Below are 16,600 nucleotides of genomic sequence, written 5' to 3'. Positions count from 1 at the left end.
CACACACACACACACACACACACACACACACACACACACACACACACACACACACACACACACACACACACACACACACACACACACACACACACACACACACACACACACACACACACACACACACACACACACACACACACACACATACAGGCAGATGAAATGACATGGCATTCTGACACTAGGCTTTAAGGTGAACTTAGGGTTCTAAAATAATATTTGCTTTACTAAAAGGATAGTGATATTTTCCATTAGGCCCAAAAAAAAAACCTGTCAAAAGCAGAGCCAACATAACATAAGCTGAAAAATGCCATTAAAGAGGACATATTATGCTTATTTTCAGGTTCATATTTGTATGTGTGTGAGAGAGAAACCAAACGCAGGGACTTTAGCAGACCATTTGCATGCACACAAACCTAGAGGACACTCCAGGAATGGGAAAACCCCAAAAGCATAACAGGGCCTTTTTAACGTATGCAGTTGGACTGAAAACGACTAAATGTAAAGCTGATAGAATGTAATTAAAGAAACAATACATGTCCCTCTTTAGATAAGTCTGGACCAGACGAGGAGAGTTCAAATCAAACCTGAAGTCTGAGGAAAATCTGAGTGAAGGGCTCCATCCGGACCAGATAGGAGGCTACGATCATGGCTGATGAGTAGTGTGTGCCGTAGTGGTATGCTGGGGTTTCACCTGGCAGGACAGAAAACAACACTTTAACAATCCTGGAACATGAAAACACAACCGAGACAAAAAGATCTTCTAACCACAGACCTTATTTCAGGCTTCTAAACACAAACATGTCCAACAAACCATTGCCTGTGATCAATAACGATGTACTTGGATAACTCACCGGAGGGGGACTATTTTATAAGCTATTGTTTCTGCCCTCCCGTTTCAAATACATTTCTTTAACTCTGTCTTATCTCTGATCTCCCTGACTCCCTCATGTCAAACACTGTCTGTTGTGTGGAGGTCTTACCAGTGGGGTCTTCCCAGTCCTTGTACCGCTTCTTGTACTGCGTCAGTCTGTCATCGGTCTGGGCACCCATCGGCTTGGCGAGGTTACGGAACGTCTTGGGGTTGTTTAGGTCCAGTTCCTGGTTTACATCCCCAACACAAACACCAGGGCCGTTACCGACACAGGGAAAAGTGTGAGAGCATTTTTTCCCAATTGATTGAAAATAGAGCCAATGCCGTCGGAAGCAGCCGACCGTAGAAAAGTGCTCGACCAAGCGTCTTTTTCCGAGCATCTTTTATGCGGCCGCTCCAGGCCTTTTTTGACCTGTTAGACCACCACGCCAACATAGACTCTTGTGCTTTACAAACACTTAAGTGCAATATTAAACTGTGGGTTTTCTCTGGAAGTTTTTCCTTGTACGATGTGCACAGATGGTGTCGTTTTTCATACTGATGTTCTGAACAATCTGTTTGCTGTAAAGTGTCTCTACTGTAGGCTGTTTTTATTATATGCACAGCACTTTGGCTCGACCAAAAATCGTTTATAAATGTGCTATATAAATAAAACTCGATTTGATTTGATTTGATTATGCACTTATATCCAATTTACACAATATCTTTAAAAAAATATATACAAATGTGTACTGGCTTTTGTAATACTTCATATCAGGGGTCAGCAACCTTTTTGATATGAAGTGTCATTTAAAAAATCAGTGTGCCAAATCCACATTAAGATCACTATGTTTCGCGCATGCATCCACCCAAACAGAAAGATATGGACACAAGATGTGTGCAAATGTATTTAGTATCCTATCTTTTTTCTAACTTTTTTTTACTGTCATATAGTATTTTATACCTGTTTTTCATTTATTCTCTTATTTTTTTATAGCTATAATGACCATATAAAGGTGTGCCTTTATCTGACTGAGCTGAGGTTATCAGAACCTCTCAGTCTGACAGGAGAGAGCTCTCTTCCACCTGGTTGTAGAAAAAGTTCCTGATATTTGTTAGCATAGCTAGCTAACCAGATGCAATAATCCCCGGTACCCATGGCATTGACAAAGTCTCTCGACGCACACGTGCGCGCGCACATGCACACGCACACACACACACACACACATTTTCGATGGCGTTATTGACTGTGTGATCAGTATGTCAGATGAACAGATCACCACTGGGCTTACAACTCAAGACACAGCCACGCAAAAAATGCGGCTGTGTACTGCAATTTTTGTGCTGGAGCGGCGTTCCGGCAGCACTACACCACGTGATGACACGTTAGGCTTGTGTTGTGTTCAAGGAACCTGTCCTTGACCAGGAAAAACAGGCAGTCGCTTGTTTAATTCTGTTGCGGTCTAGATTTCTTTAATGTTTTGTTTCCTTCTGCGCTGCGTTGCGTGCATGGCTTCCTTCTGCAGGTAACGGGGAGACGCGCTCTGGCGGCGGTCTCGTTCAGGATCCGAAAATACAATTTAAATATTTTGCACCCTTATTCCACCGTAACCAGTGGCACGCGTGCCTAGGTTTGCCGTTTCCCTGCTTTATACGGTAATTCACTTTAAAAAATAATGCAACATCATTTCTTACCATAGTGTACTTATTTGTTTGACTTATTTATTTATTATTCTTCACAAGTCGTGCCTCACTTTTTATTTAATATTTAAGTGTACTGTTCCTTTTGCCTTTTATCTGTACCTTGCTGCTGCAACGCCGTAAAATAGCTGGGAAGATTCTGACTTCTGATTCTCATTCTGTGTGTTTGGCAGCGTATTTCAGATGGAAATGATCATAACAAGGATTGAAAAGCTCATTGGTGTGAGCCCATCGGCTGGTGAAACCTGAATGCTTCTGCGGGTAAGTGTGTGAGACTTTTATCTCTGTACGCGGATTGTCCTCATTTCTGCCAGAAGGAGGCGCTCTGTGGACACACGCCCTAAAGGGGGATTCTTGCTGTTAACACGTTTAATTTCCACGGATGCTGCACTCACCTCTGAGTCGAAGTCGGCCAGGATCCAGGGGAACACGGGGTACTGCATGAGGTCGTTGTAGGATCGTCCTGCCAACGTGTTCAGATGCATCAGGTACTGGAAGTTACTGATCTCTCCTCGCTGGAAAACAGACCGTAAGAAAACATTGCTTATAGTTTGACACTTCTATACTTTTAAGGTGCTTAACTGAACAACATTGGTCTAGTTTCTCACCTCCCATCTCTGAGTCACTGACTTCTCTCCGACCAGCGTGCTGAGGAGCCCAGATCTGACAAGCACCAGGATAGACAGGTAGTTGAATACATCAGTACTTTATAAACAAACAACATTTTTGTTTTCAGTTTGTACGAATGTGTGGTGGAACCAAATGAGTCTTTATTCTTTATGTAACCCTGTAGATGTAGGTCATTCATTTGATACATGACTACAGAAACCCATATCCATCATTTAAAGTCATTTATCACAACAATGTGAAGTTAACAAATATGACTATGTATGATTTAGGTATCTGCCATAAATCATCTTCAAACACAGAGGCGGTGTTACCCTTGCTCCACGCTGGTGTTGGGCCTCTGTCCTGAAACCGACTCGGAGCTGTCAGCCAGTGAAGGCACCACCGCCAAGAACCTGCAGGTGGTGACAAAAGATACATTACACAAGAAAATACAGTTCCATCTGCATTCATTTACAAAGCATTTCTGGATGACTGGCATTCCAGTGATCTACTGGAAGAAGAAGTGATGCTTTATAAGAGGCTTACAACCTCCTCTGTGAGGATTGTATTCTAATACACAGCAGTAACCCGTGTAAAATCCCTCTTTTCTACCAATGAATCCGGCCTGAGTCGTTGCTGAATGCTACACTGTATACACCACTGACCTGAGTACCGTACTTTTCGGACTATAAAGCGCACCTGCATATAAGCCGCAGCAGCTAAATTGTCCGTCTGTCTCTCGGTTCCACTTTTACTTTGGCACGCTACCTGTCTCACTCTTTTCCGGCCTCCAGCTTTTCCTGCTGGAGCCCGCCGCTTAAAGGTGGCGGGCGCGGACCGGTCATAGAGCCCATAGTGTTAAAGGTGGTTAATTTTACCTGTAAAATCCATAGATTTAGGAGGTTCCCTAGTGGCCGTTAGCTGTACAAAAAAAATGGGGGGAAAAGTCGCGGCTTATAGTCCGAAAAGTACGGTATATAGAAAACTGCAGTGTATCTTAGGCGATTAGAACTAATGCATCGCATCCATTTACGAGGGTTGAAAAAGCACAAAACGCCTAACAGGTACAATGTGTTGTAGGGCTAGCAAATAGAAGCATGAGTGTTGCATAGTGATGTCATTATGTTACTGAAGTAAACAACGGATTCCTATGGAGGCATTTTAGGGAGGGGGGGGAACTCCCACAATTGTAGTCTTTGCAGACTATTTACATGCACCAAACACTATATAACACTACAGGAAAGGCAAAAGCATAATATGGTGTCTTTAAAGTGTTTCATAATATTCTTTGCTTATGAAAAGGAGCAGCATTTACAGTTCGGCAACAGGCCTTAGGTGCGTTCAGTACCTTTGGTAAACTTTGTTGCGGACTCCTTTCTGGAAGGCTAACAGGTAGTTCCTCCCATCTGCAGAGAAGACTTCCGCTGCCATGGGCTGAAAGGGGAAGACATATAGGTCATTTCACATTGACAAAACAAGTGGCGAGTTAAACACTAGACATAGGTAGTTAGTTAGTTAGGTAGAGGTAGTTATTGGGGCACTGACCTGCAGCAGGTAGCGTCTCTTGTGCACTTCCTTGATGTCCTCATAGGCGAATATGCTGCAGGTTCTCTTCAGCAGGCTCTGTCCTTGCCTCGCTCCTCTGGGGATGATGGCCTCGTGCAAACTGGACACAGACAGTGAAGCATTTAGTGTCGACTAAGTTACATTTAACCCATTCAGCATGTACTGTAATTTCACATAACAAACAATTACAGCAGCACCTACAGGACCGTTAATGATAAACATGCAGGGGATACTCTTAACGCTGTGGCAATTATGACTATAACTTATCATTTCATAAAAGTTCCATATAGTGCAATATGTGGTCATGCCAATAAAGCCCCTTTGTATTGTATAAACATTTTATCCAAATGTCTTTCATTAGCATACATTTTTTTTATTATTTTAGAAAATGTTAAATTGGGCAAACGCATAGGCAACATATAAGAACTTTCGTGTTTTTATTTGATACATTGCTAAATACTTTTTTATGTAATTGTAATTTACTTCATATATCTTTATTCGACCTGCGTGCTAAGAATAATTCAACAAATGGAATGACTTTTTATAAATCAATATGGCAATAATAATAATAATCATTTGTTCAATTTATAATTTAATGTTTTTAGATTAATATATCGCAAAACTAATGATGATGAAAGTTTCATCTCCAAATCATATTTCCTTATTTGACAAATGATCATGAATATTTGGACAGAAATACAATGGAATACTATTACTGCTTTTTATAAATGAATGTGGTAATTAATACATAATTAATTCAATGTATCATTTCATGTGTAAGCATTTCTAAAAGACGTTTAAAATCCCAGATAAAGTACCACATTCTGAAATGTTTTTAATCAAGTCAACATTTCAAATGCATGAGGTTTTCTTTAAAACACTAAAATATAAGAAGTTTTTGGTTTTTATTTGATACATTTGGAAACAATGGATTATAAACTGTCACATTAATATCATGTTTTATTGATTTGACATATGAGCCAGTGTTTTTAGAGAGTCGATCGGCATCGTTTTTGACATTTCCCCATGGTTTTACGACACGTGAGCGGTAAGATTAAACTGCATCACACATAGGGTTGGGTATCGTTTGGATTTCAACGATTCCGGTTATGCTTTTTGATCCGGTTCTGCTGTTTGACAAAGATGAGGCTGTTAAACGGGCAGCGGATCCGCTGTGTGTAGAAAGAGAGAGAGAGAGAGACGCTGAGCTGCACCGTGCCTCCTGTCCTCACAACGATAGTTACGGCTGTAACTACGGTACTATGAGTCCCGGATGACCGCCATATCCAGTGCTTTAGCACTGGATATGTCCATCGCGCGCATGCGCAGCTGGAGTACCAATAACAACAAAGTCACCTGTGACCCACGTGACACCGGCTATATCAGCCGGTATTGTCAGAGGATCTGTTCCCCGAATCTTCTCGCGAGCACACAAGAATTCTGAGTGACAGGGAACTCTGGCGGTCATCCGGGACTCATAGACCGTAGTTACAGCCGTAACTATCGTTCTATTTCGTCCCTACTGACCGCCAGAGGCGATGCTTTAGCACTGGATGACTTATACCAACAATGTCATGAAGAATCCAAGCCCTTGCTCACCACTGGAAGCAGCGGAGCTCGGCAAAAGGACCACGCCCAAAGAATGGGGAGTGGCGACATTGACCTGACGACAACTGGAGAATGTGCCAGAAGACGCCCACGACGCCGCGGCGCAGATGGTCTCCAGGGGCACCCCTCTCAGGGCAGCCCAATATGTTGAGATGCTCCTTGTAGAGTGGCATCTCAGCCTGATGGCAGGGGGCGGCCACTGGCCCCGTAAGCCTGTGAGATGGTATCGACAACCCAGTGGGGCAGCCACTGGTTAGAGGGCCTAACCTCCTTTAGTGCCGCCAGGGCAAACTCAAGAGTTGCTCCTCCTGCCGTATACAGGCAGTAGCCTTTATATACGCCCTTTGGGCACCCCCAGGGCACAGCAACTTCGATGTGCCGTACTCCTGAATGTCAAAGCGTGCCAGCTGGGCAGGCTGATTGAAGTGGGTTTGTGGAAGGACCCCGGGCGGGAATGCCACATTTGCCCAAAGGGCAAGTCTGAGAGTCTCCCTCGGACATGTATTGTTTATGGAGAGGACATGCAACTCCCCGACTCGCTTCCCTGAGGCTATGGCAAGCAGGAATGCTGCCTTCGTGGGCAGCCACCTAAGCCCCACCTGGGCCAGGGTGGAGGAGGGAGGAGATGATAGGGCATCCGGCAGCAAGGGCAGGTCCCAAGCCGGAGCCTTCGGGGTGCAAGGGGGACGCTGCCGTAAAGCCTCTCTCATAAAGAGGGACACCGACCTGTGGCACCCCGCCGTGGCGCTGTCGACCCGAACATGTCGGGCAGAATCGCAGCCACATAAATTCAGAGTGGAGTGAGAACGTCCACTATCTAGAAGGGACTGTTGTCTAAGCAACAATGTACATGCTGTCCCCAAGGAACACGCACATTCTTGCCCCCCAGTTGGGGTAGAAAGTGCGTGAGTGCAAGCTGCACGGCCCGAAGCTCTAGCACGTTGACCTGGCGCGCACTCTGCTGGGCAGACCGCTGACCCTGACCGGTCCTGCCCTGCCGCACTGCACCCACCCTGAGAGACATGCACCTATGGTGATGGTCTCCTGGCGGGATGGGATGGCGCCCATGGGCACGCCTACCAGGAGATAGGCCCTGCCCCTCCAGCGTGACAGAGAGTGGAGCAATGCTGCGACACCCTGACTTCACTGTGCCTGTGCCACTTGGCGTCCAAGTGAAGGCTGTTCAGCCACATCTGCATGGGGCGCAACGACAGCGGGCCTAAGGGCCCAGCGGCCGAGGCAGCTGCCAGTCTGCCCAAGGGCCGGAGGAACTGAATATAAGGCACCCTCTTGCCCGGCCCACGTGGAAGTAGGCATCCCTCGGTTGAGAACCACTCCACCTGTGCGTATGCAGTAGTCAGCATATAGAATGGCAGCACCTTCAGGAATCTGTTGATTCCTCTGAGGTCCAAGATCGGGCGAAATCCGCCGACTTTCTTGCTCACGAGAAAGTATGCCGAGTAGAACCCCCTGGCTAAGCAGAGGGTCTTACTGGGTTGATCGCGTCCTTGGACAAAGGACGGACAACTCTTGGCCCAGAGGTAGGGCCCCTGCTGGATCGCTGACGACCCAAAGGACGGAAGTACAGACTGCCCAGAAACTGAGCTGCTGCTGGGAAAGCAGCCGCCGACCACCCCCGGGATTTCAGAGCCCAGCCCCCCGGACCCTGGAGCCTCTTGGGGGGTTCTGGTAAGGCTCTGGGGCACGAGGCCGCCTGGAAGGCGGCGACATGGGGCACGAAAGTCATTGGGAGGCGGTTGAGTGGGCCGCTAAGACCTCTGCAGACCACCCCTGTAATCCAGCGGCTGAGTGCGGCTGCTAGAGCGGCCCCTGGGCCTGCTGGGAGTGGGCACAGGTCTGCGAGGACCCGAGTGCTGCTGCCTGGTCTGCCCTGAAGGGCCAAGAGGCGACTTCATCATGCCCCTATCGGCAGCTAGCCGATCCACTTTAGAGGACAGCCCGTTTCTAGTCCTTCTATTGGAGGGAGCACACAGCCATCGCTCCCTCAAGTCGCCAGGAACGGCCCAATTGATCTGGAGGAGGACGTGACAAGGAGAGGTGTCTGTTGGCTGCTGCCAGACGTTCCACCTCAGTGATTCTAGCCACTCTGAGCACCCGAGGCATGCAGCTACAGCTCATGCAGGCGTTTACCGTGAGAACCTCCCTCAGATGCTCGAATTTCGTCCCCACTGACCGCCAGAAGCGGCCGAGGCAGGAGGGGCAGCGGTCGTGGCCGTCCTCGGGCTCAAGAGAAGCCATACAGGCGCTACATGAATGAACCATTCTGTAGGTAGCCAGATACAGCGTAGCCGGGAGCAGGTGCGGGAACACAGCCTTCACCAGCTACCTGCTTAATGGAAAGAGTAGAGCGTTGCTGCTACTCGCCGAACAGAAAGAGGGATGTAATTACACCCACGTTACCGGCAGAGGGAGCGGGAGCGAGAGCACTGCCTTCACCTGGCTGGATTAACAAACACGGCAGTTCAACGTCTACCAGGAGCGGGGGCGAGAACACTGCCGGCTGAGTTAGAGACGAATGCCAGATGCAGCATAACCGGGAGCGGTACGGGAACACAGCCTTCACCCGCTACCTGCTTAACAGAAAAACAGGGCAGTTCCGCGTCTACCAGGAGCGGGGGCGAGAAGACTACCTTCACTGGTTGAGTTAGAGACGAATGCCAGATGCAGCGTAACCGGGAGCGGGTGCGGGAACACAGCCTTCACCAGCTACCTGCTTAACAGAAAGAGTAGAGCCGCGCCGCTACTCGCCCAACAGAAATAGGGATGTAATTACACCCACGTTACCGGCAGAGGGAGCGGGAGCGAGATCACTGCCTTCACCTAGCTGGATTAGTAAATAAGGCAGTTTACCAAGAGCGGGGGCGAGAACACTGCCTTCACTGGTTAAATTAAAGACGAATGCCAGATGCAGCGTGAGCGGGTGCGGGAACACAGCCTTCACCAGCTACCTGCTTAACGGAATAAACAAGGCAGTTTAGCGTCTACCAGGAGCGGGGGCGAGAACACTGCCTTCACTGGTCGAGTTAGAGACGAATTCCAGATGCAGCGTAACCGGGAGCGGGTGCGGGAACACAGCCTTCACCAGCTACCTGCTCAACAGAAAAACAAGGCAGTTTGGCGTCTACCAGGAGCGGGGCCGAGAACTGCCTTCACTGGTTGAGTTAGAGACGAATGCCAGATGCAGTGTATACGGGAGCGGGTGCGGGAACACAGCCTTCACCGGCTACCTGCTTAACGGAAAAACGAGGCCGTTTGGCGTCTACCAGGAGTGGGGGCGAGAACTGCCTTCACTGGTTAAGTTAGAGACGAATGCCAGATGCAGCGTAGGGTGCGGGAACACAGCCTTCACCAGCTACCTGCTGAACGGGAAGAGTAGAGCGGTGCTACTACTCGCCGAACAGAAAAAGGGATGTAGCTACATCCGCATTACCGGTAGAGGGAGCGGGAGCACTGCCTTCACCTAGCTGGGTAAAATAAAGAAGCTTAACAGTATACGCAAGACGTTAGCCGAGCGGCTGCTGCTAACGATCAAGCGAGATCAAGTCAAATAACACACATGTTTAAGACCAGATAACTAGCTTCTAAAGAAGAGAATAGCACAGAGCCGTAGTTACAGCAGTAACCATGGCCAGGGCTCACACGGCATCTAACCGTAGTTACGGTATTGCCTATGGCCAGTACGTGCACGGCTTGGAACCGTAGTTACAGTAGTAACTATGGCCAGTACTTACGGCTTAACCCCGTAGTTACAGTATTAACTATGGCCAGTACTTACACAGCTTGGAACCGTAGTTACAGTAGTAATTATGGCCAGTACTTACGGCTTAACCCCGTAGTTACAGTATTAACTATGGCCAGTACTTACACAGCTTGAAACCGTAGTTACAGTAGTAACTATGGCCAGTACTTACGGCTTAACCCCGTAGTTACAGTAGAAACTCTGGCCAGTACTTGCACGGCTTGGAACCGTAGTTACAGTAGTAACTATGGCCAGTACTTACACAGCATAGAGCCGTAGTTACAGTAGTAACTCTGGCCAGTACTTGCACGGCTTGGAACCGTAGTTACAGTAGTAACTATGGCCAGTACTTACATGGTTTAGAACCGTAGTTACAGTAGTAACTATGGCCAGTACTTACACAGCATAGAGCCGTAGTTACGGTATTGCCTATGGCCAGTACGTGCACGGCTTGGAACCGTAGTTACAGTAGTAACTATGGCCAGTACTTACGGCTTAACCCCGTAGTTACAGTATTAACTATGGCCAGTACTTACACAGCTTGGAACCGTAGTTACAGTAGTAATTATGGCCAGTACTTACGGCTTAGAACCTTAGTTACAATAGTAACTGTGGCCGGTGCCTAAAAGTGTCAGCCAACGGCTGCCCACTAGACAATATAATATTGGGAGGATGAAATCCTCCTTAATGGCCATACATGCAGAGCACACGGCACACAGTGAAGATTGTTCTCTGCATATCGTCCTAGTGCTAGGAGTCTAGTACTAGGAGCAGTAAATACAACGATATAGCGCTACTGCAACCATACCATGCGTTTACCGGGAGCAGCAGCGAGAGCACTGCCCTCACCGGCTGAGTTAAATGAAGCTTAACCGTACATGCAAGGTGTTAGCCAAGCGGCTGCTGCTAATAATCAAGCAACCAAGTCAGAACACAATGTTAAGACCAGATAATTAGCTTCTAAGAAAGAGAACAGCCCGCATAGAACCGTGCCTGGTTACAGTAGTAACCGCACATGCCGAGCACACAGCACCCGCCGTGAAGATGTTCTCTGCATATCATCCTAGTGCTAGGAGTCTAGTACTAGGAGCAGTAATACAACGATCTAGCGCTACTGCAATCAAACCCTATGCTACAGGGAGCGGGAGCACTGCCCTGAGTTAATAGTTAAGCTCAACAGCAAGGTGTTAGCCAAGCGGCTGCTGCTAATAATCAAGCGACCAAGTCAGAACACAAATGTTAAGACTAGATAATAGCTTCTAAGAAATAGAAAGTACTTACCTTACTTTCTGCATCTAAACGAAAAACGGGTTTAAAGTATGACCCTCTGGGCTTCCATACTAAATTGAATGAGGGACGCAGCCAAATCTGGGACTCAAATGCTAATGATAGCTCGGGCACAACGCCACAAGCAGAACTTTCAAAAGAGCATAAGGGCAACTTTATGGGAGAGGAAGCGGGAACACTGTCGTCACCAGAAAGTCTAAGCCACAAACAATAAGACGGTAATCAGGACAACTTGGCTGGGAGAGGTTGTGGAAACACAGCCATCACCAGCAACAAGCTGACACCAACCTGTCTGTCGAGGCTCTGCACAGCCGGCCGCAGCTCCTGGAGGACGCGTCTAACGACCCGTAGCTCCGACTGTCAGTCGCGAAGCTCCCCGCGGCCAGCTGTTTGCAGAGAAATCCCTCAGATCAAACGTTCAAACCTGAACGCTGTAGGCTACAAAAACGTAGCCACGGTACCCTCGCGCAGCGAGAAGATGAAAGGAACAGATCCTCTGACAATACCGGCTGATATAGCCGGTGTCACGTGGGTCACAGGTGACTTTGTTGTTATTGGTACTCGAGCTGCGCATGCGCGCGATGGACATATCCAGTGCTAAAGCACCGCCTCTGGCGGTCAGTAGGGACGAAATAGAACTATTATTAATCCCGGTACCGGACAATTGTTATTTGTTCCTACTCGGAACCGAGTTTTGCTTCCCAACCCGGCCACTGTGCTACACATCCCGCCCCGCCCCCGTCTAACTGTACAGAAAGCGGCGAGATGCATTTCCTTAGGAATCGACAAGCAGAACCACAACAATGGTGGACACGGACAATTTGTGAATGAGTTCTGCCTTTTGTAAACTGAATTGATCAATCATTTGTCAATAAATAAGGGCCATCGGACAAGTTAATTGAAAGATCTACTTGTCCGATATTGTAAATAACAGGTTGCGGGCGGTGGGACGTGTGCTTTCTCGCACACTGTGAGCTGATTGAGTGTGCCTTGGCACGTTTCTCTTGTACAGGACTGATGAGAGCAAAACACCTGCGGGGGAACGCAATGAAATCAAAGCAGCATCTGTTGTCTGTTTTCACGTTGAGTCTCAGAGGAACAGACAGACACAAGATAAATGGTCAAATCTCCTCTGAGTTTCACAACGCATGCTCTATCAGTAAAATGACATCATCCCGGCAAACTCCCACTGCAGCGCCCTGAGGAATGATGTCATGCTTTATGCAGGGCAGGAGAGTACAGTCACTGTGTGAGCCGCAGCTCCAGGGTGACTTCATGCAGCCCTGGTGTGAAGTTCAGATTCTGCTACTAAGGTAGACAGAAGCCTGGACCTACTTGGGGGGCAGCGTGTCGATGTCCCTGATCTCCCTGGACACCGTCATGGTGTAGCCGTCGATGACGTAGAAGTGCTCCTTCCCAAACAGCAGCAGACCCTCGCTGGTGTCCAAACCCTGCACCCTGGCACAGCGGTACATGTGCTGAATCTGGAACAGAGAACAAAGGAGTGCATTCATTAAGTTTAGAGAAGGAAAGGATTCTAAAAAATGGGTCTAGGGTCGAAATCCTAAAGTAAAGAGTCACTACTTGTGTGTACAGTGGGAAGGCTCGAACGTGTTTGTAAAACATTTGTTTTAAGTATTTGCGGACATGGCTGCCAGCAATAGCCTGATGATAAAGAGAGAATTATGAATAATCAGGGTACATCGTGAAGGGCGCGTAGTTTAATTGAATCACTTATTAGCAACCGCCTTTTTTATTATCCATAGAAACATTATTTATTCTTTGCTCCTTTTCATTCATCGAGCTCTGGCATTTCAGAGAATACTGCAACCCCAAAAGTGCAGCTCACGATTTCCTGAGTAACTGCTGGTGAAAAACTAAAAAGCACGTTTGTGAATAAGCCGATGTTAGAAACAAAAATGTAAGTTAAGTGACATAGTAAGCCCTATCAGTAAAGATACGCCACACACTGTCAATTTACATGTGTGATTGATGACTTCTTGTGTGACTACTTGTTTTTTATAAATGACCCTTGACCAGTTCAATAGTATTATTTGAAGATCCCACAGTTATTAGTGCCAATAGACGACCTTTGACATTTGAATCATAGTCTTGTGTCGCCTAAAATATATTTGTGCAGGTTTTTTTTTTTTTACTTGAATAATTTGTGTTTAGTTCCCAAACTGCAGGAACATTTGGATTTGTTTGTACAGTCATGTCAATATGAAATATATTTTGGAAAAACACATACCACATAGGAGGTATTTCTATATTTAAAAACAGGCAGCTCTATGCTTTAAAAAGGACTTGTAAAAGTACAGAAATAACGCTACACTGATATCATTTTGCCAAGATAACCTAAATACATTTCTACAAAAAATACGAAATCATTTAAAAAAAGGTTCTGTGTTGAACACTGATGTGTGCCGAAGGAAATGTTTAAAATGCCCAGTGTTTGTGTCCCTCTCTGACCTTCTCTCCCTCCTCCAGGAGGCGCAGCAGGGACGTGTTGTCGGTCCTCTGCTCCTCCTCGGGGCCCCCTGACTCCAGCAGCTGCTCCTGAAGCTGGTCCTGGCTGTCCTCGTCGGCCCCGTCCGCTGTGGACCGGGACCTCTTCAGAGGAGCCTTCACCAGACCTGCAGGGAGGAGAAAACAGGGATTTCAGTGTGAGCACAAACCAAGGATGACAACAAAAGCTGTGCTATCTAAAAACCACCAGGCGATTACAACGATCACAATGTAACTGGCTAAAGGGAATATACATTGAAATTCAATCAAATTACAGAAATGTGATGGTTCTCATGAGAAGGCCGAGTCATAGTCATCTAGTGGCGACGTCAGTAGTCAGTGGATATAAAATACTACAATACCCACGGTGCCCACTTCATTAGAGACACGGATATAGATGAGAGCAACCCATCTGATCACTTTCCTCTACATCAGTGCTTCTCAAAGTGTGGTCCGCGGACCACTGGTGGTCCGTGAGCACCCCCTAGTGGTCCGTGAGTATATTGGTAACATTTCACATTTTAAATTAATTAATTAATTTAAGTTTTCCGCACTCTCGCGGGAATATCTCCGCAATGGAGCAAGCTCAAGTTTCACTTTCAATTGCATGATATAGCCCAGATAAACACCTTCATCACACATGTTGCCACTTTTTGTACCATTTTCAGGCGATTTGTAAAAAAACGATGTGTTTTTGGATATTTGTGGAGTTAGGTGGTCCGCGAGTGTTTTTTTATTGGTCAAGTGGTCCTTGGTATGAAAAAGTTTGAGAAACACTGCTCTACATCATGGCCACTTTTAACATTACAACTGTGTACTTTGAAGATTGACGTTAACCTCATTAGCATCATCCTTTTAGTTGTGATGAAGTGTTTTGCATAGGAAACAAAGGAAATACAAGAATCAGGTCACAGGCCAGCATTCCCTGGGGTCGTCTCTGTACCTTTGACTCTTGCGATGGTGTCCTCTCCGTGCTCAGGCTCATGCTGGGTGGTCTCTCCTTCTGTGGTGTGCTCCACAGAGTGCTGGTACATGCCGGGGTTTCCAGACAGCAAACGCACGTAGTACTCCTTGCTGTCGTAGCTGATGGCCCGCCGGTAACGGAGAGGCTTCTGGAGGAGGGACAAAACGGAACGGATGTGAGTTGGTAACATTAACACTTGTGCTTAATGAGCACAATGAGTCAGTCATGTCTCAATATGTTATAAGAGTAGATTTTGTTGTACATTTCGGGGATTAAAAAAGTTCTCTAATGCAGTTCATACAGTATGGTGGCTAACGTGTTACAACAAAAACAATACAAATACAAATGTTCCAAAACACATAAAGAAACATCTTTACCAACTTGACGAAACATGGCAGAATTGACTAAAAGCGCTGCATAAACAAAAACATCGCAAATAAAAAACACTGCAAGGAGCTCAAAACACTGAGACGGGGACAGGAGCGCTTGTTGACGTTTGGCGGTTATAACGTTTTGTAAAAGCTGCGCATGTGTTGGCAAGTTTGTGAAGATGTTTCTTCATTTGCATTTGTTTTGGCACGTTTGTGTTTTATATTTGCATCATTTTGTGTTTTAAGCCGTTGTCGTGCATTTTTTAGGGTCGGCCACCATAAGTTCCACTTGTTTGTGGACTCCAACACTATGACATTTTGCAGCTTGGGATAAGTTGAAATAGTTTAAGATGATAATAACATTAAAAAACGGTTTGCCTTTGAACCAAAAATAAAAGCATAAAAGGTCCGATGTCAACGGCAATTCTTTGATCCCATGGGAGGTACCTGGGCAAGGACCCCAGCCAGGGCTGAGGGAACCAGGGGCACCAGAGGGGGAGGAGAGGGCTGGAGAACGTGAACAGAGGGAGGATGAGGATGTGGAACTCATGGCTGCTTCATTTAATTCTACAGAGAAGTTATTTCACAGGGTTTAATGTTATGTCCCGATACAAATGTTTTATTCATAAGCCCACCGTGTTTGAGTCACTTTGCTCTCAAACAGCAGCTAGCTATCCTCATGGGACAGGATCATTGAAGTGCTTCTGAGATTCAGCTTCTAAACTTTGTCTTTACACACCGTTCATTTCTCCTAAGCGCCCGATTGGTGCTGCAGCTGCACATATATGTCACCATTGACAGAGTGGCTCAATCCTTAGCTACTCCTGCAATCAGCCCCAGGGGACAAATATCTGTTTATTCTTTATAAGAAAATGAATTCGGGGATATAGTGCTACTTACTACTGGAACGTGGCTGTGATGCTTAAGTCAGTATGTCTGTTTGCGCTGATCTATCCACATTATTGAATGAAAATCTTCTTCTGCTCATTAAAACCTGCAGCGTCAGAAAGCAAGATGACTATCAGGCAGCAGAGGCCGTGTCATGCCAGCACACTGTGCCATTCCTCACGGCCAATCAAAGATTTAGAAATGAGACCATGGCAACGTACTGATCCAGATTTAAAGCTGAATACCTGTGCCGAGTTGCTGTTTGGCTCCAGCTCAGGGATGAATGGGTAGTGGATATAGAACAGGTCGTTGCGGACCATCTTCTTCCTCATCCGGCAGGGCCCCTCCGTCATCTCCAGCACAAACTTGTCCAGGCTGGAGCCGATGGGCGGGCCCCAGAGGCCCCTCTCACGCAGCAGCTCGTATTCGATGGACGCCCACTCCTCTGTCACGTACTTCAGAGCGTTCTGCTGCCGCTGGGAGAT

At 46.8% G+C, this 16,600-nt stretch overlaps 1 protein-coding gene across 1 annotated transcript in view; it reads right to left on the bottom strand.

Annotated features, from left to right (window-relative positions):
• Positions 1–16,600, bottom strand: part of wdfy3 (WD repeat and FYVE domain containing 3) — a 118,565-nt gene that overhangs the window by 12,214 nt on the left and 89,751 nt on the right. Inside the window, exons 44-54 of the mRNA XM_071204336.1 lie at positions 16,361–16,591; positions 14,836–15,004; positions 13,857–14,020; positions 12,720–12,868; positions 4,709–4,829; positions 4,512–4,597; positions 3,496–3,576; positions 3,163–3,217; positions 2,950–3,069; positions 984–1,101; positions 588–694 (exon numbers count right to left, since the gene is read on the bottom strand). Of these exons, the coding sequence (XP_071060437.1) occupies positions 588–694; positions 984–1,101; positions 2,950–3,069; positions 3,163–3,217; positions 3,496–3,576; positions 4,512–4,597; positions 4,709–4,829; positions 12,720–12,868; positions 13,857–14,020; positions 14,836–15,004; positions 16,361–16,591 (1,401 nt within the window). The remainder of the gene's footprint in view (positions 1–587; positions 695–983; positions 1,102–2,949; positions 3,070–3,162; positions 3,218–3,495; positions 3,577–4,511; positions 4,598–4,708; positions 4,830–12,719; positions 12,869–13,856; positions 14,021–14,835; positions 15,005–16,360; positions 16,592–16,600) is intronic.

This window comes from Pseudochaenichthys georgianus, chromosome 9 (assembly GCF_902827115.2).
Source record: "Pseudochaenichthys georgianus chromosome 9, fPseGeo1.2, whole genome shotgun sequence".
Classification (NCBI taxonomy): Eukaryota; Metazoa; Chordata; class Actinopteri; order Perciformes; family Channichthyidae; genus Pseudochaenichthys; species Pseudochaenichthys georgianus.
The sequence above is the reverse complement of the archived record's forward strand: the minus strand, read 5'-3'. Positions and strand labels throughout refer to the sequence as shown.